We start from the raw sequence: 25,999 nt of genomic DNA, 5'->3' as shown, positions 1-25,999 counted from the left end.
GGTACAGCCCCAAACTTTTTGCCTTCACCTCTCCTGTTTTCTTAACCCATTTTAGTTGGCTTTAGAACTCGTGCGCACTTACCTGAGTTACATAGTGATAACTTTCAATTGTGAGAAAGTAGGAATGTTTAGTTTGGTATCTAAAAAATTGTAATTTAAAACCCTCTTTAATGGTAAAGTTGGACTTTAAGTCACAATCCTGAAAATGCCACTTTTATAAAGTTAAACCAAGAGGGGGGTCAGGCCCAATGAACAGGACCTAGGTAGGGCCATTTATCAATACGTATACAAGAATTATACCTGGAATCCTATTTTTTCAAATAAAGCAATCACACTATATGCCTTTTGTGATTGGGGTTATTTATTTACCCTCTTTTCTATGTTTTTGTTACTTCTTTTTGGAATTTCTCTTGTTTGGAGAATCACACAAAAATTATACTAAATTTAACATTAATAACAATGACGTGTTTAGACAACGTAAAACAATCACATTTTTCACAAACATCATATAATACACAATATGTCAAAAATTCCACATTAATTACACCATAGACATCACATATATGTATAGATTCCTACATACGCCATATTCTACTTGGGCATATATGTACAAACCAGTTTTTTGTTCTCAATTTAACAATTAATTTTGCCTGATTTATGGTTCAATTATTAAACATCATAGATTGATTATGCCGACGCATTTCTAGCCTCGTTATTTTCTTTACGGGCTTTCATCAGGGCTCCTTACTGTGAACATATAGGACATATCTAAAAACAAAAAGTGGAAAAAGCAATAATACTACCTCCACCTCCCTGTTACAATGTTAGATCTCCACCTGATTGGTAGATCATACCTTTTTATTAATGTCTTGTGGACCCAGTCCTTAGGCCTCCAACGAATCCAAATATAGACAGCAAGAGGATCTGCGTGTTCCCTATAGAGACAAACCAATCAATTGGTCTCACTATATCCGTGTCCTTCGTTTAGTCATGGCATATGTATGGTACATCAAACCTTCAAACATACCTGTAATGTATGGGCTTAGGGTTGTAAGCGTTTATCCTTACCACTGGTACACAATATTCTGTGTAGGTCAAATCTGTGTAAAGGAAGCACGTTCATATTAAAGTCTCCCGTACATCATCACCCGACTGCCTTATATCTATGCACTGCTTCAAGCCCCCGGGTACATGTAATGTTCGTTGGCAATTCGGAGGTTTATTGCTTCCGCATACTTATATTCATGTTCCCATCGGGGCGATCTATGGAAAAACCCGGAACTCAATAATAAGCGATGCCTGCTTCGCTTGCATGTTACGCAGCGATTCTTACCTTTCGTTCGGTGTTTGTGGCCAGACGGGGAAAATTTCTTTGAACCTCGCGGACAGAGGCGCCAGTCTAGGACTCGTATTTACCGCGTCTCAACTTGCAACATCGGAAGTGATTATCTTTGTAAACAAGGCCCGCAGCCTCATGGGGGATGTAGTCACCCCAATGCCTTGTACTTAACTATAATGTGGCTTCACGCATGTCATGGCCAATTGCGTAGCCTGAAGCTGTTTACTTATTACAATATACACTCAAAAAACGCGCATGCTTCCGAGTTTTGTGAAAAAAATTGTAGGGCCGGTGGGAGCGCCCTCACCAGGTGCTGACCAAAAGTGAGGCATTCAAGGCAACACAGTGGCGCCAGGCATCATCTTGCTGTCATATGTGGACAGAGGGCCTAATTTTAATACCTATGAATGTTCTGTATGAATCGATATCAAGCCGGAGGGTTGAAAACTACTATAGACAAGCATTTTCTATCATCATCCTTTGTTCATTATATGCATGTATTATCAAATTTTATCAACATTTGTGAGAGCAACATAGGGATTTACAACAGCTGGTACTTTCACATGAATTCACAATCTTGACAGCTCTGACATTTCATTTAGGCCTGTAAGAACACTATTGAACTTCATTATTAGATATGCTTCTTTGGCCAGCAATAAAGAATCAATATCTGTCATGTTTCCAGATACTTTCAATGATACCAACACGGTCCATTTGAAGTCCCTTTCAGAATGACCTTCTTTTATGAAATGGTCAACCATCGGGCCATGCTCACTTTCTTTTTTCTTCTAGACCGATGCTGCATTATCCTTTGATTAATCTGCTGGTTTGTTTTAACTATATAAATCTTGCTACAGGGACAAATCACTGCGTAAACGACATTTTTTGTCTTGCAGTTAGTGAAAGTTGTATGTATCCATTTCACGCCTTGATGTGTGAATTCCATCCCTTCAATTGTGGATTCGCATGCAATGCAATTCCACACTTGTGGTGGCCTTCCACAGGTTTCATCCCCCATTGTGAGCGTAAATCTTTTTTCAACTCTTTGGGAAAAATGTCAGCTCTCACTAACTCTTGCCCAATATTCTTGTTCTGTTTCATTGCAAAAAGTGGTTGTGGGAATTGAACCTCCTGATTTTCTAATAAATGCCAATTGCGCATTATGATCTGTTTAAACTTATTTGTGTCATGGCCAAACGTGGTAACGCTTACTAACCTTTCCAATGCCGGTTTTACGTTTTTTTGCAACAACACCTCTCGTGGTGTATACCATGCACACTTTTTGGCATGCTTCAGCATCTTTTTCGGATAACCTCTCTTTTGCATCTGGTCACAAAAATCACCTGCATACACCTCGAAATCGTCTTTTGAAGAACAATTTCTGCGGATGCGTAGCAGCTGGCCATAAGGAAGATTTTCCTTTAGGCACTTAGGATGTGCACTCCTGAAATGTAAAATCGTATTTTTGTCTGTCACAAAAAGACAAAGACAAAAAATTTCGTTTACGCTGTGATTTGTCCCTGTAGCAAGATTTATATAGTTAAAACAAACCAGCAGATTAATCAAAGGATAATGCAGCATCGGTCTAGAAGAAAAAAGAAAGTGAGCATGGCCCGATGGTTGACCATTTCATAAAAGAAGGTCATTCTGAAAGGGACTTCAAATGGACTGTGTTGGTATCATTGAAAGTATCTGGAAACATGACAGATATTGATTATTTATTGCTGGCCAAAGAAGCATATCTAATAATGAAGTTCAATAGTGTTCTTACAGGCCTAAATGAAATGTCAGAGCTGTCAAGATTGTGAATTCATGTGAAAGTACCAGCTGTTGTAAATCCCTATGTTGCTCTTACAAATGTTGATAAAATGTGATAATACATGCATATAATGAACAAATGATGATGAAAGAAAAAGCTTGTATATAGTAGTTTTCAACCCTCCGGCTTGATATCGATTCTTACAGAACATTCATAGGTTTTAAAATTAGGCCCTCTGTCCACATATGACAGCAAGATGATGCCTGGCGCCACTGTGTTGCCTTGAATGCCTCACTTTTGGTCAGCACCTGGTGAGGGCGCTCCCACAGGCCCTACCATTTTTTTCACAAACTCGGAAGCATCCCCGGTTTTTGAGTGTATATTGTGATAAGTAAACAGCTTCAGGCTACGCAATTGGCCATGACATGCGTGAAGCCACGTTATAGTGAAGTACAAGGTATCGGGATGACTACATCCCCCTGTTTACAAAGAAACAGGAAGTGACGTATAATCACTTCCGATGTTGTGAGTTGAGACGCGGTAAATACGAGTCCTAGACTGGCGTCTCTGTCCGCGAGATTCAAATAAATTTTCCCCGTCTGGCCACAAACACCGAACGAAAGGTAAGAATCGCTGCGTTAAACGTGCAAGCGAAGCAGCGTTTGGCACTAACCCGAGGCATCGCTTAATAATGAGTTCTGGGTTTTTCCATAGATCGCCCCGATGGGAACATGAATATAAGTATGCGGAAGCAATAAACCTCCGAATTGCCAACGAACATTACAAGTACCCGGGGGCTTGAAGCAGTGCATAGATATAAGGCAGTCAGGTGACGATGTACGGGAGGCTTTAATATGAACGTGATAGTAAGTAATATAAGCTTTATTCGATTTTCTTCGAAATCATAAAAGCACAATACATACATATAAAAACATCACAAATGATATGTTTGAGTATAAAATTTAGCAATTAAAAACGACAATTGTAATACTCAATCTTAAGAAAAACATTCAAAATACAGTACAGAATGGATTGAAATTAGTGCTGATCAACACAATAGGGAGACCCAAGCGGGATTGTTTTACAACATGGTTTTCCGCAACAACATGGCAGATCTTAAAAAACAGGATACCGCAAAAATCACATGCTCATCTTCGAGTTTTAACAGTCTTGAAAAAGCAGGTCTGCAATTTCTTACACCCCAACGCTTTAACAGAGGTTTTAAATAAAGTTTTCTGGGGGTAGTATAGAAGGAGCAAAAGAACATTAAATGCAAATTGGATTGGAATGCAGTATTATCACACTGACATGTTAAATTCAGTGGAGACCAGTTGTTGATCTTTGGTACAGAAACCATACGAAAGTAAATCCCAAGACGGAGGCGAGTCAGGAGCATTCTATGATAAGGGCTGGGGTCCACTTTTAGATACATTTGCATGCCTTCCTTGGGGGTGATTTCTTGAAAATTTAAGATGGATTGTTTGTTCTTTTCAACATTCCATCTCAAAGTTTCCAGATGGGAGGTTAGTGTTTTTTTAAGAACTGATCTGGATACGCCCTCCAAGGTACCAGGATTTGCATAATAATCTAGGTGGCCCATCTCACTGAGTACAGATCTTACGTACGACAGCCAGCGGAGATTTGCAACCCCATCTAGGGCCAAGCAATCCTCCAGAAGGTCCCTGTTAAAACTGGCCTCCCTGGTTGTCCATACCTTGTGCCATAGGAGAATTGGGGCCATCCTAATTGTGTCCCCCATATGCTTGACTCCGGCCTCTATGTGTGTCATAAATGAGGATGTGGACTTTGGGACACCCAGAAGGTAGCTGATGAATTGATTCTCACAGCTCTGCAAAGTTTGATCCTTCTCAATGCCCCAAAGTCCCGCCCCGTAGGTGGCTGTGGACACACACTTCGCCTGGTATATTTGTGCAAGTTCTTTAATTGGTCTACCACCCACTCTGTTGGAAAAAGCGCGCAGGGCGCCTATAGTACGGATAAAGGCCAACTTCCTCGCTTCAATCGCCTGTTTCCAACGACATTTCCTGTCAAAGAGTATGCCAAGGTAACAGAACTTATCAACGATGGCAATATTCTGCTTGTTCAGGAACACGTTACATGGCACCCTACTGCGCTTGTTAGTGCACGGCATGGTAAAAGTCTTCGAGATGTTTACTTTCAGCCCTTTATTTTCCATAAAACCTGCAAATTTAGTCACTGCCCTCTGCAAACCCACCTGGGTCTGAGACATTATGGCCGCGTCATCGGCGTACAAGAGGATTGGCACTGGTAAGCCTTTCACGTGGGGTAATCGTTTTGCAAGAGAGAGAGGTATTGGCCCACTGAGTTTATGTAGTAGGTAAATAGCCTGGGGGCTAGGATGCATCCTTGCCTAACCCCCCTTAACAGGGCGAATTTGTCAGTACATTCGCCCTGCTTACCAAATCTCACTCTTGCCCCACAATTGTGATACAGTTCTCTGATGAAAGTGATTAGGCGTGCATCAATTCCCATCTCGGCCAATGTCGACCATAACAAAGAATGATCCACGCAATCAAAAGCACAACTCAAATCAACAAAAGTTATAAAAAGTGACCCACCTCTAGCCTGCGTGTATTTAGCACATAAAATGGCCAAGTTTAAGCACTGCTCAGCAGTCCCTATACCCTTCCTAAAACCATATTGGAGATGTGAGACTACATTGTGTTCCTCCTCCCACTCCTGTAGTCTCTTTAAAATAATCCTCCCTGCTAATTTCATAAGGCCATCTAAAAGAGATATTGGCCTATAGCAGGTTGGATCATCTCGCCTACCCTTTTTAAAAATGGGGACCACTATTGCATCCGACCAACTTTCTATGAACCCAGATTGGTTGCTTTTGTTCAACACATTTGTGAGCAAAGGGGCCCAGAAATCTGGTTCAGCCTTGTAGACATCTACTGGGGTACAGTCTGGCCCTGGTGCTTTGCCTGATGCACTGTCCCTGATTGCATCCTGCATTTCCCCTATGGTAAATGTCATGTCAATCGGGAAAGGACAGACACGGGGAAGGATCTCGTTACTACTATCTTTAGGTCGTGGGGCGTTTGGGACCAGCCCTGTCAATGTAATAGTGTCTGCTGGCTTTATGTCCCTATATAACTGCCTAAAATGTTCCAACCATCTGTCACCTGTTATAGCCAATTCTATTTTATTACCGCTATTATTCGGTTGATACAGAGACTTGACCAGTCTCCAGAACTTGGTGGTATCTTTCTGGGCAGATGCTTCTCTTAATGTTGCCCAAGCTTGCTTTTTTAAAGACTGGGTTCTTTCTTTTAGTGCGCATTTATATGCTCGCCTAGCGCTACGAATTATGTCAGGGTCTCTAGGTTTGAGGGCCAAAACTTTTTTAAGAGCTTTTAGAGCTTTTGTGCATTTCCCATCGAACCACCCTTCTCTAGTTGAAGGGTTATTGTTTGCTACCCGGGTCAGTAAGGTTTTTATCCGCTGTTGGATATTGGCAAATGCGGTCATAACGGAGGGGGGGTCTGCCTGAACCTCTAAACAAAGGTTGACATCATTTGCCGAGTTAGAGAGTAGTTTTTTCAAGAACACATCGGGTACAATCCTCTCCCACTTCACAACATAGCCATTTGTTTTGGATAGTTCAGTCCTATAGGGGTACATGGGAATGGTAGCTTTTTTGGCATTGTGCTCCTCTACTTTTACGCTAATGGAAAGGGGATAATGGTCACTAAATACCTCCTTGCCAACCACACATGAGCTCAAAATTCCTGAATTGGCAGTCGATATCAGGATAAAATCAATGGTTGAATTGCAATCTCTGCCAAAAAAGGTAGGCTCAAACTGCACTGGTGTGGGACAAAACTGGTTGGCAAAACAAAGGTCGAATTTAAAAAGAAAAGTATTTAACAACATTCCCCTCTTCGTGTGCACAAAGTGAGTTGAATTATCCTCGCCTAGACCTACAATACCACACAAGGGGGAATCAGAGTGAGGGCAAATCGTGCAGTTAAAATCCCCAAACCACATTATTGTTGCCCCCTTAAGATGATTCACAGTATGTGACAACAAGCGCGATATATCAGACATAGTGGACTCCAATTCAGTGTCAGCCATATTGTTGTAAAAATTCAACAGTGCTATGTTCTCTAATGAACCCCACTTAAAGAATAGAATTTGAAAGTGAGTAGAAGAGAAAAATTTGTGGATCTTGACTTTTGCTACTGTTGAGACATAGACACAGAGCCCCCCCTTGTTGTGACCATGGGCGGATGGTGTGGCAGGGGAGTGGAAAGTTTGGTACCCCAAAAGATGTACTTCTTCACAACACCAAGTTTCTTGGAAACATAAGATGTCGTGCGTATGTGTGGCATTTAGCCAAGCTTTATTTGATGCCTTACTAGCCAGACCAGCCACGTTCCAAGAAAGAAGTGATTTTTTAACAGGAACGTAGCTTGTTTCTCCACAAGTGCGACCTAGGTTCGCACATGGTAAGTCTAGTTGTTGTGTTATACTGGTAAGGACATGGGAAGGGCTCAAGGGATTAAAAATAGAACCGTTTTTCATGGACTGTTGAGGCTGTTGAGGCTGTAAATGACCAGATAGCCGCGGTTCACTCAGAGAATCCATATCCGCCAGTGTCCCTCCGTGTTGGCTGTTATGATGGTTTTTAGACAGGCTGGATGACAAAAAGTGGACAGTGGAGCGGTGAATAGTCCGCGGGCCCACATGGGATTTTCCAGTGATGATTGACTTGTGCAGTCATTCATTGTCATCTAAGCCTGAGAGCGGATAATAAAAATTAGACAGGGGTATATTCCACAAGTCTTTAGGATTTTGAGGCCATAGTGCACCCCAATGAGCATTAAGGTCGTGCGGATTTCTCTGTGGTAAAAATACCTGACTGGAACGCAAACGGAAATCATTAGTGTAATCAAGGGGATTCTGATCCCTTGATGTCCTCGCCTGAGCTAGGCTATCTGAGGCAAAAGGTCTATACGTCGATGGGGCAGGGGAGTTCGAGTGATATGGAAAAAAAGTGTTATAGCCCATGTGTTGTTTGTGTAATATGGGTGTATTAGGGCCACCAGGGGTTTTTTGGCGACCATAGCTATCGGGGTGGTAGAGTCTAGGCTGGGCTGACGGTTTTTTCAGCATTGTCTCAGGGTAGAAATAGCTTAAATTATGAGTTGAAATTCCCCCCTCCCCTGTTCCGGGGAACCAATCGCTGATATGGGTTACCAATCTGTGATCCTTGAAGTTAACTAAGATCACATCTCCTTCGATATCCTTGGGTCTAGTACTGACCCAATGGCAACGCCTGGCTGAAACGATATCACCGTTCAGGTGAGGCGGGAGTGGTCTGTTTCTCCTCAGCCAGTAGATGACCTTGTTTTTCAGGTTGGTATGATGTTCACGGTTGCCCTCTGGGGGGGGTGGCACTCCTGTAAGGGCTATAACATAATTTAAACATTCGGGTGGCAAATCTACGGTGTTCTTTGTTTTGCTAATAGATTGATGTGGGGGAGTAGGAGGGAGATTTGAATTAGTACCATTGTTTGGGTGCATACTATGAGGACGTGTAGAAGTATGGGATTTTTCTGTAATCGCTGGTTTTTCCAAAGCAAGTTTTATTATGGCTATTATTGCTTTTTTCAACTTGTGGTATGGAAATCTGGGACGATTTTGGTGGCCCAGTTGTAGGTGGTGCGGTTGCCTTAGAAATACCAGTCACTTTCTTAGATGATTTGGATTCACTAATGGGCTGTATTGAAACTACAGAGGAGTTCGGTTTCGGGCAGAATGTCCCCGTTTGGCCTTGCAAAGTTTTTTCCACACTCTCCCCTAATCTTTTGATCCTTTCGGTCAGGGGAAGGATCAATGCCTTTATTAAACAATCGATGTCCCCCAATAGTCCAGTATAACTAGGTACTGAGATAGAACTGGGAGTCATCTCTTTTGCGGGGTCTACCGCCCCAGCTTTGTTTGGAATAGTAAATATGTTATGTGGCACTTTATTTGGGGGTACGGCTCTCTTTTTAATTATCAACTTCTTTCTTCGCTTCCTTGGTGGGGAGCCTAAAGGAATTTTGCTGGAAGGGGTTTTAAGACTTTTAGTAGTAACCCTAAATGGCGACAATAGAGGCTGGTCCTCAGTAATGCACTTAGTGTGGTTATCAGATAAGCTTGGTGTGAACACGGGAGATGGAATGGCTGGATCATAAAGAAGGGGTGGTTCTACGAAGGGAGTACATAAATCTATTGTCTGGGTATCATATACTTGGGGGTGGATGGAGTCTGAGATATTGATAATGTCATTCTGTGAAGGGGGATTAGTCTGAAAGATAAGGGGGATATCTTCTATGAGAGGTAGAGTATTGACATGTTCTACTGGTGAAGTTAGGTCCAAAGAAGTTGAAAGGGATGTTATGGTTGTGTCCAAAGGTTGGAAGGGTCTTGATTTCAGTTTGTCAATAGATAAACGTCGACCCGCCCGTTTCTCAGCCAGTAGGAGTTCCCGGTCTACATCAGTCTTGATTTTGGCGAAGAATTTGTCCAAGGGTCCTAACAAAAGAGACCCTTGAATGGCCTGTGCCTGAGTTGACTCCAGGGTAGACATCACTAGGGGCTACAAAGGGCGTGTAAAGCAAGAAGCGAGAAAGGAACACTTAATGAATAGGATGGAATAACAGGAAAAGCAAAGAGAAGCAAAGTGAGTGGGCCCGGCCCGGCCTCTGTCGGCCCCTGACGGCCACAGACGGTCCCGCCCTTGTCCCGGGCTTCTCCCGGCGCCCCCCCGCGCGCTCCCGCGCAGCGGGATTGGTGCTTCCTCTTTATAGCTATTCAATTCAAATCAATTGGTCAGCAAGGGGGGTGGGGCCGGCAGGGAGAGCAGCCCAGCTGGACAAGGGCTCGCGGGGACTCCTGGTCCTTGGAGTCCTCCGCGCGTGCTCGCAGCCCTGCCGGTCAGTTCCAATCAAAACCCCTTGCTGTTATCTGATGGCTGCTGCAGTCCGCGAAGCGGGACCTGCGAAGCGGGTCCGGCGAGGCGTGGCGGCTGCTGCAGCGGGCTTCGAAAAGTGCTTTGGTGCGTGGAGATGCTCAGCGTCAGAGGAGGCAGTTCACGGAGGATCAGGAAGGAAGCCGCTTTATCCCGTGAAGAAGGGGGTGGGGCCGGCAGGGAGAGCAGCCCAGCTGGACAAGGGCTCGCGGGGACTCCTGGTCCTTGGAGTCCTCCGCGCGTGCTCGCAGCCCTGCCGGTCAGTTCCAATCAAAACCCCTTGCTGTTATCTGATGGCTGCTGCAGTCCGCGAAGTGTGACCCGCGAAGCGGGTCCGGCGAGGCGTGGCGGCTGCTGCAGCGGGCTTCGAAAAGTGCTTTGGTGCGTGGAGATGCTCGGCGTCAGAGGAGGCAGTTCACGGAGGATCAGGAAGGAAGCCGCTTTATCCCGTGAAGAAGGGGGTGGGGCCGGCAGGGAGAGCAGCCCAGCTGGACAAGGGCTCGCGGGGACTCCTGGTCCTTGGAGTCCTCCGCGCGTGCTCGCAGCCCTGCCGGTCAGTTCCAATCAAAACCCCTTGCTGTTATCTGATGGCTGCTGCAGTCCGCGAAGCGGGACCCGCGAAGCGGGTCCGGCGAGGCGTGGCGGCTGCTGCAGCGGGCTTCGAAAAGTGCTTTGGTGCGTGGAGATGCTCGGCGTCAGAGGAGGCAGTTCACGGAGGATCAGGAAGGAAGCCACTTTATCCCGTGAAGAAGGGGGTGGGGCCGGCAGGGAGAGCAGCCCAGCTGGACAAGGGCTCGCGGGGACTCCTGGTCCTTGGAGTCCTCCGCGCGTGCTCGCAGCCCTGCCGGTCAGTTCCAATCAAAACCCCTTGCTGTTATCTGATGGCTGCTGCAGTCCGCGAAGCGGGACCCGCGAAGCGGGACCCGCGAAGCGGGTCCGGCGAGGCGTGGCGGCTGCTGCAGCGGGCTTCGAAAAGTGCTTTGGTGCGTGGAGATGCTCGGCGTCAGAGGAGGCAGTTCACGGAGGATCAGGAAGGAAGCCGCTTTATCCCGTGAAGAAGGGGGTGGGGCCGGCAGGGAGAGCAGCCCAGCTGGAAAAGGGCTCGCGGGGACTCCTGGTCCTTGGAGTCCTCCGCGCGTGCTCGCAGCCCTGCCGGTCAGTTCCAATCAAAACCCCTTGCTGTTATCTGATGGCTGCTGCAGTCCGCGAAGCGGGACCCGCGAAGCGGGTCCTGCGATGCGTGGCGGCTGCTGCAGCGGGCTTCGAAAAGTGCTTTGGTGCGTGGAGATGCTCGGCGTCAGAGGAGGCAGTTCACGGAGGATCAGGAAGGAAGCCGCTTTATCCCGTGAAGAAGGGGGTGGGGCCGGCAGGGAGAGCAGCCCAGCTGGACAAGGGCTAGCGGGGACTCCTGGTCCTTGGAGTCCTCCGCGCGTGCTCGCAGCCCTGCCGGTCAGTTCCAATCAAAACCCCTTGCTGTTATCTGATGGGTGCTGCAGTCCGCGAAGCGGGACCCGCGAAGCGGGTCCGGCGAGGCGTGGCGGCTGCTGCAGCGGGCTTCGAAAAGTGCTTTGGTGCGTGGAGATGCTCGGCGTCAGAGGAGGCAGTTCACGGAGGATCAGGAAGGAAGCCGCTTTATCCCGTGAAGAAGGGGGTGGGGCCGGCAGGGAGAGCAGCCCAGCTGGACAAGGGCTCGCGGGGACTCCTGGTCCTTGGAGTCCTCCGCGCGTGCTCGCAGCCCTGCCGGTCAGTTCCAATCAAAACCCCTTGCTGTTATCTGATGGCTGCTGCAGTCCGCGAAGCGGGACCCGCGAAGCGGGACCCGCGAAGCGGGTCCGGCGAGGCGTGGCGGCTGCTGCAGCGGGCTTCGAAAAGTGCTTTGGTGCGTGGAGATGCTCGGCGTCAGAGGAGGCAGTTCACGGAGGATCAGGAAGGAAGCCGCTTTATCCCGTGAAGAAGGGGGTGGGGCCGGCAGGGAGAGCAGCCCAGCTGGACAAGGGCTCGCGGGGACTCCTGGTCCTTGGAGTCCTCCGCGCGTGCTCGCAGCCCTGCCGGTCAGTTCCAATCAAAACCCCTTGCTGTTATCTGATGGCTGCTGCAGTCCGCGAAGCGGGTCCGGCGAGGCGTGGCGGCTGCTGCAGCGGGCTTCGAAAAGTGCTTTGGTGCGTGGAGATGCTCGGCGTCAGAGGAGGCAATATGAACGTGCTTCCTTTACACAGATTTGACCTACACAGAATATCGTGTACCAGTGGCAAGGATAAACGCTTACAACCCTTAGCCCATACATTAAAGGTATGTTTGAAGGTTTGATGTACCATACATATGCCATGATTAAACGAAGGACACGGATATAGTGAGACCAATTGATTGGTTTGTCTCTATAGGGAACACACAGATCATCTTGCTGTCTATATTTGGATTTGTTGGAGGCCTAAGGACTGGGTCCACAAGACATTAATAAATGGTATGATCTACTAATCAGGTGGAGATCTAACATTGTAACAGGGAGGTGGAGGTAGTATTATTGATTTTTCCACTTTTTGTTTTTAGATATGTCCAATGTGTTCACAGTAAGGAGCCCTGATGAAAGCCCGTAAAGAAAATAACGAGGCTAGAAACGCGTCGGCATAATCAATCTATGATGTTTAATAATTGACCCATAAATCAGGCAAAATGAATTGTTAAATTGAGAACAAAAAACTGGTTTGTACATATATGCCCAAGTAGGATACGGCGTATGTAGGAATCTATACATATATGTGATATATATGGTGTAATTAATGTGGAATTTTTGACATATTGTGTATTATATGATGTTTGTGAAAAGTGTGATTGTTTTACGTTGTCTAACCACTTAATTGTTATTAATGTTACATTTAGTATAATTTTTGTGTGATTCTCCAAACAAGAGAAATTGCAAAAAGAAGTAACAAAAACATAGAGAAGAGGGTAAATAAATAACCCCAATCACAAAAGGCAGATAGTGTGATTGCTTTATTTGAAAAAATAGGATTCCAGGTATAATTCTTGTATATATACTTTTATAAAGTTGTCATTGTTCTGCCCTAACCATTTGATGCCTGCATCCTCTGTCACGTGACTATGTGTAGCTAGCAGTTCTTTTTTGTTTATTGCTCTTAGACAAAGGGCAATAGGTGTTTACAGGATGGACTAGCAGGGACTTTATAGAGGGTGGAGCTGTCACTTAGCACCCATCACAAAATCTCTGCCTCAGCACACTCCCAGAGGGTTTTACACTATTCTTTTGTGCCCCCAGACAAGCTGGGGCCAGGGCAGGAAGCAGGACATTCCAAACACCTTTGTGGGTGGAAACCTCTACAACCATCTCCTACTTCAAAGCTGGCACCAAGTATAAATATTGGACCCTCAGACTCAACTCTTCAGTACACATCTGGACCTGTGCAACACTCACAAGAAGGACTGCTGTGCTGCTCTACTGCAAGAAGTATTGCTACTCTGCTCCCTGAGTGAAAAAGGGCTGGACCTGCACCTTGAACCCAGGACTACCAGAGTTGACTCCAAGGTCTATTTGGCTGGCCTCCTGAATAGAGTCATAGCGACAGAAAAGGCTCCATTCACCTTCAACCAAGCACTTGGACTCTGTCTGCTGTGAGTCTTACCCCCAAATCGGTGCTACCCCAGTTTTCAACCCTTGGTTGCGAGATTGAACCCATATGTGATCTGCACCAAATCCAATGTGATGCCACTTGAAGTGCCACAAAGCCTAGCCGCGCAGCATCAAGCTTCATCGGAACCGAAGCCAATGGACATGAAGTCCCGCAAAGCCTCACTGCACAGCTGCAAGCCTCAACAAAATCCATGCCGAGTGACGCAAAGCCCTGCAAAGCCTTGCCTGCCAGCTTCATTGGAACCAATGCAAAGCCTCCCAAAGACACACCGTCCAGCTTCATTGGAGCCGGCGCAATGCAACTGGTCAAAGAACCTCACATTGCAGCCTTCAGCTCCTAAGACCCAATGGCAAACAATACAAAGCCTCGCAAAGCAATGTCATGCAGACATAAGGTACTTTGTTCAGCGGGCCTAACTTGGTCCCTGTATCAGACCTGTGCTCATTTGCTGTCGCCCTGAACTTGTGACTTTGTCCTGGTCCGGTGTGACCAGATAACCACAGTTGGTGCTTTGTGCTTTTTATCACTATTTTTACTGTAAACCTTAAACATTTTATATCCCTATTGGATTTTGCCATTATGGTCTCAAATAATGTATTGAATTTTACTCTATTTTTCTAAATTGGCATGGAAAGTTTTCTTGTGGTGTGTTTTCACTTTATTACTGTTTGAAGTACTCCATAAAAATACTTTCACACCGCCTCTAACTTAAGCCTGACTGCTTCTGTGCCAAGCTACCAGAGGGTTAAGCACAGGCTAATCTGATGGTTGCTTGCTTTTCACCTTGACAAGCATTGTGGTTGCAGAATGAGTATGGTTTCACCCCCCCTCAACCAGGAACCCAATTTCCTACAGCACCTTAGGGTGGTACCCACTGTGTGAAGAAGCATCCTCCACATCATGGCAGTATGTGCTAATGAGCTTACCAACTTCTCCCTCTTAAGTCTGAATGAAGACAATTTTAAATCTCTCTTCCAAGCAAATTTACTGAATGCGAGTTCATGGGTAATAATACAAATTGATCCACTTTAATTAGGTCTGCCTGAAGAAAGCCTTAGTTGTCTGCAGCAGTAGTTATTAATTAAGCCGTCTATTATAATGATTTTGCAAAAGGTTCTAAAGAGAATTGGCATTTATTTTGTCTTCTTGACTTACAAATGTCATTTATGATCTAGTTAGCAAACTCTGAGACAGGCATACACCACCTGCTCCTTCTGCTCACCCAGCCTTTCTACATTCTCCAATCACTGCCTGTTTTTTCTCTACAGTGAAAGGAAAGCATAAGAAAAAAACAGAAATCCCAGAGTTGCATTTCTTTTCTAGAGCCTCTCACCCCACTCACAATTCACAAATGTCACTCACATTTGGAAGCAAGCAACTCCACATTTAGCTTTTTGCCTGGAAAATCACATATGGGGGAGTTAAGAACCTATTACCTGCATATTTTTGATGAGTTCCACGCCTTCTGCCCAGCAGCCTAACTCTTATATCGCCATCATTCGAGGAGTTTTCACTATATTTAATGATCGGTTGCTTCTGTGACCATCCTCTCTTGTCTGATATTACGGTACCACTGGTGGGTGGTGGGGGAAGCATATCGTTTCTCTATTACTTCTTGCAAAGCTGCCGCTAAAATCACATTTGTCTTTTTTTTCTAAAGCAGAGGACTCCAAACTTTTCACTAACAAGAGTTACTTATGTTCAATGAAAATCACACCGAGCTACTGCGAATATCAGTGCCGTACATATCAGACAAGATTACATTAGTGGCCACCCTATGCAAGATTTCTGACCGTGGCCACCTCAGTGCAAGATTGCCATCAGTAATGTAAAAATGTATTAGTCAATTTGGAATGCTTCCACAAGGATAATACATAATAGTCATAATGCCACTGCTCCCTGGCACCAAACTAATAATATTAGTAATAAGTCACCCAGTGCTGCATGATTTATGATTCAAATATCAGCTTTAAATATACTTTGGAAATGATGGGCTCTGAAAATACACATATTTTCATATCAAATACATACTTTTCAATTTTAGTATACATGTATTAATTCAACCAAAACAACAGTTTCAATTTAGGAGGCTGCTCTGCACACAAGAGAGTTACTCTCAGGTAGCTCTAGAGCTACTCGTTAGAGAAGCCTGTGCTAAAGCTTCTACTCCAGAGTCCGCTGTGGCAGCTCTTTAGCATTTGACCGCTTACAACACTCAGTCTTCCCCCATCTTGCTTCCCTCCATGGCACTGAATTCTCAATACAAATTAAGCACTTCGAGAGCAATGCGTATACGCAATTCTGTATGATATTGCGCTTGTGCTGTTCGAGGTTGAGCAAGTGCTGTATGATTTTGGGCCATAGGTATGAGAATTTGGCCTAAAGTTGGGTGACCTTTGGTGAACGCTGAGGGATCAAGGCTCTGTGCTATGCGTTCTTGAGCCAGCGCTGCATGAACGTGTGCGGGCATATGTTTTCCATGCATTGGCATATGAATACCTGATGCAGTGATGCCTTGTGGGGGTGGAGACACATGAACCTAACGCATCATAATACATGGCATGCTGATGGGGTATATACCGAGCAGCAGAGGCTGCTCAGACAGCCCTAGAAGAGCTTCTGCAATTCTGGGAGGATGGGTAAATAAAGTTTGCTCAGCATGTGGAATGTTTTATTGCATGGTTTCCCTTTGGTGTTTTATAGGGAGGTGCTGAATTTTGCACCACTTTCTTCCGGTGGGTCAGTCCATATCTTCTTACTAGTTTGGATGCTCGTGCCCATAGTGTAGGGGAAAAAGGGTCATATGTGTGATGAAGCATTGTGCAAACTGAGAAAAGTGTGTGCTTTGTGTGTCATATAATCTAGAATGTGTGCAAGGAGCAGTGAGCCATTGTCACAAGTTTTCAAACACAAGACCTTGAGACCTAGCCTTGGCCCCTTCCTGTTGTGTAGCATTTCACATTTCTTATTTGACTAATATTACTGGCTCATTGTGATTTACATTGATCTAGAGTACTGATTTTCACAATGAGGGGCACTCTGTGGGCCAGGCTAGTGTTAAGGTTTCTTTTTAGACACGCCCATTAAACAGCACTTAACTTGACAGGCCCTATAAAGATAAAGCATTTGCAATAGAGAGTTTACACTATTGGCATTCTAAATAACAATGCCTGTAATTTATCTGTTTTGATAATTAACACATAAATAAAAGTAATTCTCATTTACAATGGCAATAGCTCAAACTCTTGTAAACAGGGCCGGACTGGGAACCAAAACTGGCCCTGGCAAAGTGCTCGACCGCCCCCCCCCCACCCCCCCCTCCCCACCTCCCGGGGGGAGGGGGGGCGGACGCGCTCTCTGCCAGGGCTGGTTTTCGGCCGATTTTGTTACAGGGCCGTTTTTCAGCTATGCTGCAAAAACGGCCCTGTAACAAAAACGTCCCCCAGGGGCCCCAAACCGGCCCCCACCCCTGCGGCCCACCGGGGGATTGCCCGGTGCCTGCAACGGCCAGTCCGGGCCTGCTTGTAAATGCAAGACCTATTTCACTTTAAATAAGTGGCCACCATTGTCCTGGGATGCTTGGAAAGGGAAAGCACACACAGCACGCTGAATGTTGGTGGAAAGCATGTTGTGGCTTCAGTAGGAGAAACTCATTAAAGAAAATAGTGCTTACAGACTAAATAGGATGTATCATGTAACAACCGAAGTAAAAGGCTAGTCCTTGTTGGAGGTTACAAATGAAGACAAGGCGGTACTAAGTATGGACTAACAAGCCTGGTAATGAATCAGAAGCAAGCATTTATGAAGGACAAAGACACAAGCCAGTGACAAATATGGGCAAAGAGTGGGCGGGGCTTCAAGTCCATACTAGAGTACAGTATGCCTCGCAGAGCAGCGCATGCGCTGCCCAGGCTTGACCTAAAAAACACTCTGTGTTTCAATGTATATGGTACGCCCTTCAAGGAAAAGGTCAATGAAGAACTCTTCACTCGACAGACTATTTTGTCGACAGCTTCCTGGTTAGCAATGCAACATACTGGTCCTTTAAAGAAAAAGGCAGTGAACAGCACTTCCTTAGATCGGCCCACTGGAGAAAAACTCTTCCAGTGAACAGCACTTCCTTAGATCGGCCCACTGGAGAAAAACTCTTCCAGTAAAGATGCTCCACACAGTTCTTTAACCCGTTCCCAGCGTCGAACGTTCAGCGCCCAGTGCTGAACGTTCGGAGAACGAATGCTTGCCCGTCGGCCAACGGTCGTGCGGAGCACTGGGGAGGTAGCGCTCCTGACGACCGTTGGCCGACGGCAGCAATTAAAGGGTTAAAGGCAAGACAATGAAAAACACAACTAGATTTATGTTTTAAAGACGAAACACAATAAATTACTAATCGCTTGTCATACCCTTTAAAAAAGCTCAAGAAATGTTATTTCACTGGTTAGCCCCTTAAATGAAAACTGATTTGTGAGTAGTACTGCTGCACAAAGGCATTTAAAAAAAATACCACACCCATAGCATGCGCACTGACCTTTTCACTAATCAGACTCGTAGGAATTGCAACTTCAATCCACATGCAATCGTATTAACCTATGTACTTATTGTAAAAGCCACACAAGGTTTCCAATAAAAACACTCCAGACCTGTTGCATTTGACAATGATATTGGGTGACATTTCATATGGTCAATAGCTGTGCCATCTTTTGTATCTACCATTTTCATGTATTAATCATTTATTGGTGGAATAAAAGGGGTAGGCTGAGCCGGGAGTGGGCAGTGGAGATGGGAAAGTAGTATTGCTCGTTTTTTAACCTACTGAATCGGCTAGAACCCAAACATTTCTTGTTCTGTCCCTAGCCCTAGTGACCTGCCGGCCTGATGAGTTCCAGTGTGGAGACGGGACCTGCATCCACGGAATGAAGCAGTGCGACAAGGTGCATGACTGCCCCGACAGTAGTGACGAGGCCGGCTGTGTGAACGGTATGTAGCGCTCATCTCCACCTCACCCAGTAGGACCAACAGACCCCTAGCCCAGGATGTGACCTGGGATTCTTCTCTTCTCCACATTGCAGTGGAAGTCCCTTGTGAAGGCTCCAGCAAGTTTCAGTGCAAGAACGGCGAGTGCGTTGACATCAGCAAGGTGTGCGACACGAAGCAGGACTGTCGAGACTGGTCAGATGAGAACCTTAAAGAATGTGGTAAGACTTTGACTTCCTCGTCCTTTGTGTCTGTGCTATTTTCATTTCTTCATCACACTTCTGTCTGAATGGACTTGTACAGCGAGTATCCTTGTCTTCTGGTCTGTCTTAAGGAGTGCTTCGGCTTGTTTGTGTCCTCTCTCCTTATTGGTTTTCTTAGGGTCAAAGAGAAACAACACATCTGAAATGTGCTGCATTCAATGCGCTCTCCGCCGCGTCATGTTTCGCACTGGTCACTGTCACTGGTCACTGTCAAGCCTTTTACAATTCCAGCTGCTTCTAGGACAAATAAATGCTTTGCTTGGGACATGGTCATATGGTCATTTTATATTTGAATATATAGTTATTCTAGATAAGTTTAAACATACTCAGTAAAGTTGTTTTTTTATAGTACTTTCCTAATAGATGTCACTGATTTAATTTTGTAATTCATGTAACACACTGGGAAAATTCTGTTATTCATAAAAAAAAAAAGGCAATTGCTTTCCACATTAACTCATTGCTTGTAACCTATTTATTCTCTCCTTCCAATATAATTGGCGCTGTAATTAATGAAAGTCTTGTCATGTCGCTTCCCCATAATGGAGGTTCAATTTGTTAACAGATTTGGTTTATAAGGTGGTAGATTCTGTGTTTCTGCTCTCGTCAGTTTCTTCCTAGACTTGGTTTTGTGTTTGCAGTACGGATGGTTGATTTCTGTTCTCCAATCCGAAGCTTTAATGTCTAAGACATCTGTCCTTCACCTTACTAGTCGCATGGGTATTTTGTTAGGCTAATCACATTTTCTGACTCACGGGTAGAAAACGCCTGGGTAGGAATAGCTGTGCCTGAAATGCCTAGGGACATAGTTTATTAGTAAATAACTGATCAAGTTCAAAACATAAAATAAAAACTCTGCTTGGCTTGGATTTAATTGAAAAAGTATATTGAAGTACATGTAGCATAAAAACCCGAAACAGTTCTTTGAATAGAATAAATCTAATTTATAAAAGATGTGCACACTACTGAGAAGTGAATCCCAGAATGTTTATTTGATGTATTTTTTTTCCAGAAGGAGAGGGGACATAGCTGCCCCCACGAAAAATTTGGAATGTAGAGAGTGAAACAATAAAAATTCTGTTAAATGTAGTGGGGCCCTCAGCTCAAATTAAAATGAAAAATGATATTACCAAAAGGGGATTCTTTGCTTAAAATACAGAATAGTTAAATACGTGATAATCAGAAATTTCTGTCCCCACCTTCACCTCTCTGCTTAAATAACTGCTTATACCTCCCAACACCAAAAGTCGGCCTCAATCCAACCGTTGTTCACTATTGTTGTCAAACATCACACGGTTTGGGATAGGTGACTGCTCTAAATAAAGCGTCTCTGCCTGGAGCTCTTCCACCGCATGCCTGGAGCTCTTCCACCGCATCTGTCAGGAAACCAACATCAAATCTTGCCTCAAGTTCCTGAAGGGCCCTATCTTCACTCATGTGTATCTAAACGAAGGACCTCTACTCGACTCTAGCTCCTAACACTGATTTCTGTCAACTTGGCACTCTCTAGCTTCCTTTGGTCATACTAGTGATTGATAAAAATACTCCCAAATATAATAATTTATTATTTTCCTCTTGAAAGTAAGAATCGTGGGATGGAGGAAGATACTGTGAGGAATGAGGTCACAGACCGACGTTTCGCTCAACAAAAGCATCTTCTGCATGGCTGGTGCCAGTGGAATTAATACTAGTGTTATTTCTGACTTTCACAGATACAGAGTAATCTTTGCTGGTGGCTACGTAGTGGGGAATTTGTTTTTCATATCTCCCAAAAATTGACTGCGGTATGGTGAGACATTCCTAGGTGGAAGGAAGCGCCCATTTCTGATGCAACGTTGTTAGAGATGGCGTGAATTATAGATCGGCGCCCCTTCTGACAATAGTACTGTTTTAACTGGGATGCCCAAGATATGTACCAAGGTGTAAAACATAAAAAGTGACCAAGATCCGGCAGACTCTAAGAGGATCTGTTAGTTGGCTACCCTAACTATCCAGATTAATTCAGAAAAAAATGAAAATGTGTCTAGACTTAGATTTTTTGTTGTTGTGGCATGAATGACTCTCCATTCAACAATTGACAGATTGAAAGCATGGAGTATCCTTTGCTTCAAAATAACCTATTTCACCCATTCCCCTACTGTTGTCATCTATTGAAAGAAAAGGCGATGTAGCCCACCATCAGCTCATGGTAGGTGGGCAGGATCCATTCATTCTTTCCCTTCCATAGTGCAGTGTTTCTTCTATAGTTCTCCCTGAAGGTTGGTATGTGGACTTATGAATGGAAAATAAAATAGATCTATTGTTAAAAAAACTTTAGGTGATACTGATGAATCTACAGTTGTGTGACCTGTGCATTTTAATTAACCCAACTCTGCCAGGGGTAGCTTGCTAGGAATGCCTGGGCCCTAGACTTCAGCTTGTGGAATCTGCCACAGATACTTTGTTATTAAACTGTGCTATCTTCATTTTGCCAATGAACTGCAAATATCTGCTATCTTTTCTAGATAAAAGCACTTAAATAAGTAAATAAATTGTGTCTGGTTATAGGATTGGTGGAAGCAGAAATGTCACAGTTTATTTCAGCCACTCTACCGAAGGTAGCATCTCACCCTTACTGTAGGGGCACTCGGAAACCTCTACAACATGGTACAAGTAGACAAACGAGCTGTTTCACAGTATGGTGGTCGCGACTTACCACCCAGACCTAAATTGGTGTGTCGCTCTCTCCTGGTCATCTGGGCATAGCCTGTTAACTAACAAAACCACAAGCACTCGTATGACTAGGGCCACCGAAAATATATGGGCAGGGAAGCCCAAATTATGCAGCAAAGTTGACTAAATCACGCAACAAGTAAAGCCAAATTGTGCAGAGTAATCATTCACATTTTGTGGAGTTTTACTTCAATCTTCTGTCACTTTTCACATGTTAACATTGTCTGAGCAAAGGTCCCATCTCATTCGTATCAGCAATGGGTAGCTGAAAGGTGACCAAAGGACTGCCACTGCACACCAACACATGTGGCAGCATTTTTAGTAACTTTTGATCTGTTTGAGATAGAAGGCCTGACCCAGTATAGTTAAATCAAGTCCTCTACTTACAACACAGGAGGAACACAAAAGTGTGGGAAAGAGAGAGAGCACCTCACGGTCGAACCACCAAGGGGCTGCTGGCTGGTACTCACCAGCAAGCCCACTTATCATCATCGGTTACTTTCTCTCAAAAAGAAACAAGTGTGTGGGTTATCATAAAGAAATCTCGCCCCATGAAATAAAAAAAAAAACAGAACAACCTATATGTGAATGAGCTGTCTGTGCAAACTATTATGAGTCGTGCCCATTGAACCCCCGGGAGAATATAAACAAATCATTCTCACCGCTAAAAATAGGTGCAGCTTACTGGCTCAAAGTAACTTTATTAGGTGCTGTAAGCTTCCCCAAATTAAAAATGGTTCCAATAAACCATAGACCTTATCCTTTGCAGAGAACAATTTGAGCAACTTCTTCAGGGCTAGTGGGGTTCCAAACTGAAATTCATGGGAGGTTCCACATCAAAACCAATTGATTGCGTCTGTACTGCATACCTGCAACCATCTCTAAAAGGCGAACGCGTCAGCTGATCGCGTGCCTTAGCAGTGAGCACCCAAAGTCCTGTCACCGCTAACGTGTCCCTCCGGCGTCTGGAAACATCCAGCTCAGTATATGGGTGGGTCTGTGATGGTATTTTATTTTGTTTTAAACTGAGACACACCACAACACTTGTACAAAATAAGTATGAGAGGGAGTTATAAAAGTTTGAGACCCCTCCTGTGTTGTAAGTAGAGGACTTGGTGTGACTATACTGGGTCAGGCCTTTTATTGGTGTATAATGTGTTGAGTGGGGGGCGGCCTGTCCTGTTCATCCCCCTGTGGCTCCTATTGTATTGATGACTGTTTGAGATAGAAACAACATTTTTGCTAAAATCTGCAAACTATGCAGAAGATGATGGGTTATCTGACAAGTGAAGCAAATCCATAAATATGCAGAAAACGCTGCAGCCGCAGAACCGCATTATTCCAGTGCCTCTCCCCTCCATTATAATGGAGAAAATAAGGGACCAAAACTGATGAATTCCCGAAAAGTATGCAAACATGGATGGGTGGACTTTGCTCACTTACCCTTGTAAACTGGGTAAATGTCTGTCAAGTCCCCACCTATAAACCTGTAAACCTGTAGACTTGTAGATCGCGATTGCTGCCCGGAGGCGTCCAAGCGCTAGGGTAACCAGAACCTACCGAAGAGCAGATGAGGAGGAAGCTAGGGATTAGTGGGGGGAATTAAACAGGAAAGTCTTTAATTGTTTACGAAACACAGTGAGGTTGGGATTGGCTCTGTGATGTAGTGGCAGAGTGTTCCAGGTTCTGGACGCATTGTAGCCGAAAGTCCTTCCGCCTGACCTGGATCTTTTTATTCCTGGCGCCACTGCTAAAAAGGTCTGGCTGGAGCGAAGGCTTCGGTTGGGAATGTAGTGAGTAACTAGGTCACGTGAAATGCTGGGGCCTGTGTCCCAGAATGCTTGGTGGGCTATGCACATAGCTTTAAAAAGGACTCTCTGCCGAATCAGTAGCCAGTGAAGGCTGACCAGACCGGCCCTCACTGATTGTCTCCGAGGGATCTTGAGCAGTAAGCGCGCTGCGCAGTTCTGCACTATCTGCAGTCTGCGCAGAGTGTAATCTGGGGCCCCTAGATAGAGCATATTGTTGAAATCGAGGCGTGAGTGTATGAGGCCTTGTATGGCCACCTGTTTGGCTTCCAGGGGGAAGAGGGGAAAGATTTTATTTAGCATCCTCATGATGTCAAAACAGGTGGCTGAAAGTTTTGTGGCTTGAGCATTGAAGGACAGAGATCTGTCTAGCCACACTCCGAGGCTCTTAATATTGTTCTTGGGGGCAGGGGGGGGGGGGCAGACTAGGAGGCCAAGATCTGGGGGGCCTAAGAGCATCAGTCTGTTTTATCCCCATTCAACTTGAGGGATGATGAAGACATCCAGGTCTTCACCTCCTCTAGGCATTCTCTAAGCCCACCTGACGCAGGCCGGGTAGTCTCCTGCGCCAGTGAGACCACCAGCTGCGTGTCGTCCGCATAGGAGATGATCTTAACTCCGAATGGGCGGACGACATCAGCCAGTGGCCTCATATACAGTTTGAAGAGTGTGGGGCTCAGAGAGGAGCCCTGAGGAACTCCGCACTTTAGAGGTCTGCTAGAGGAGACGGACTCACCCTCAAAGACCCTGAAGGATCTGTTCTCCAGAAAGGATTTAAACCATGTCCAGGCTTTGTCCTTGATTCCGGCGCAGGACAAACGGTCCAGTAGGGTGTCAGGACTGACCGTGTCTAATGCCGCGCTTAGATCAAGGAGGATCAATGCCACTGATCCTCCTTGATCCAGGATTTTTCTAGCTTCCTCGGTGACCATGAGGAGAGCGGTCTCGGTCCCGTGTTTCGGTCTGAAGCCCGTCTGGGTGGGATCCTAGTACGTGATGATTTTCCAGGAAGTTCACGAGCTGTTAATTAATATATTTTTCTAAGACCTTACTCACCCATGGGAGAAGGGAGATGGGGCGATAGTTGGCCAAGTCAGACGGGTCTAAATTGGGTTTTTTAAGCAGCGACCTGACCATGGCCTGTTTCCAGACGGTCGGTACAGTGCTGGAGGTGATGGATGCGTTTAGTACCTCCCTAATAATAGGACCTACAGTTCCACGTTATCATTTTTAAATGATATGAATCGGCGGTGCCCTGGTGGCTAATTTGGTGGCCTATCCCTGATATTATATGCTTTCATTTACTATTTGATAAGTAGTTATTTAAAATTGAGAGGTGCAATTTGTCGTTTAGAATGTCTGACAGTTTCCTGCCATTATCCTGTCCCGAGATCGGGGTTCTTCTGCACGCTGCTGACAGGATTTAAAGCACCATCTCGATATCCTCCAGTCAGTACTTGAATTTAGGGGTGGTGACCCTCCTATTGAGCGCGCTGACTCTTTTTGGTTTGCTGGAATGTAATACAAGATTATTACTTCTATAAACCCACTGACAAATAATTATTGAATGTCACAGTTCAGCTTCATTGACGGAAAGGCATCACATATACAGAAGTATTTTTAAAAAATATATATTTCTTTATTGAGTTTTTACTAAAACAATGTTGTACAGCATCACTTTTGCTAATATCCATAACCTGCCCTATACATCACTTTGGATACCTCTGTGCATTACATGCATGACGACCCTTCTCCACCTACTGAAAGTTCTTTGTAATAATTCTGTCTTTCAATGGGAAAGTTGAGACAATATTAAAGAAACTTTTCACTGATAAAAATAACAGTAAAAAAAATGTGAGCACTATATTTCTGCCTCTGTATTACGGAATCGTGGTGTCAAATTTGGTCCCATCCTGTTTTACCAGGACGGTTTTTCATGGGGCACAAATGAGAACATAGATTGCGAAACCATTGCTAAAGCTTACGACCACACATTTTCTTTGCTATTGACTCAATTTACCTGCTTCAGATTTACTTTAACACACATAACGAAGTCCACAAATAATCTGTTAAAAATATTTTGGATTGTGTCTGCTTTTGGTAAAATAAGATCATGAAACAGATTAATTTTGTCTCAACATCTTCCAGTGTTTCAAATGTGAAAAGCAGAGAAAATGTTTTCTTATCTTATTATGTAAAAGCAGCAGAATTGATTCATGCCTTCTTTGTCCTGGTGCAAACACTATTTGCGTCATTCTCTGTTACACAAGGAGCAACATTAAAGTACCTTAGATTTTTTACATCAGTGCAAAGCTACTGTATTCCAACTCTGTGCCATGAAGCTATTTGACAAGACAGAGACAATATCTTTTGAATTAATCATCATGTCTCCTGTTGTCCTGTCTTTTTTACTCTTTGTTTTCAGTGGCGGCTGGCAGGGAACAGGGGTGGTAGGCCGGAGGGGGACACAAAATATATATATATTTTTTTAAAACAC

At 44.8% G+C, this 25,999-nt stretch overlaps 1 protein-coding gene across 1 annotated transcript in view; it reads left to right on the top strand.

The window, feature by feature from the left end:
* The window catches only part of LRP8 (LDL receptor related protein 8), a 1,071,653-nt gene that overhangs the window by 762,207 nt on the left and 283,447 nt on the right, over nt 1–25,999 (top strand). Inside the window, exons 6-7 of the mRNA XM_086952473.1 lie at nt 18,603–18,725; nt 18,818–18,943. Of these exons, the coding sequence (XP_086808599.1) occupies nt 18,603–18,725; nt 18,818–18,943 (249 nt within the window). The remainder of the gene's footprint in view (nt 1–18,602; nt 18,726–18,817; nt 18,944–25,999) is intronic.

The sequence above is a fragment of the Lissotriton vulgaris genome, chromosome 1_1 (genome assembly GCF_964263255.1).
Source record: "Lissotriton vulgaris chromosome 1_1, aLisVul1.2, whole genome shotgun sequence".
NCBI classification, from domain to species: Eukaryota; Metazoa; Chordata; class Amphibia; order Caudata; family Salamandridae; genus Lissotriton; species Lissotriton vulgaris.
This window is presented reverse-complemented; position numbering and strand designations above follow the sequence as displayed.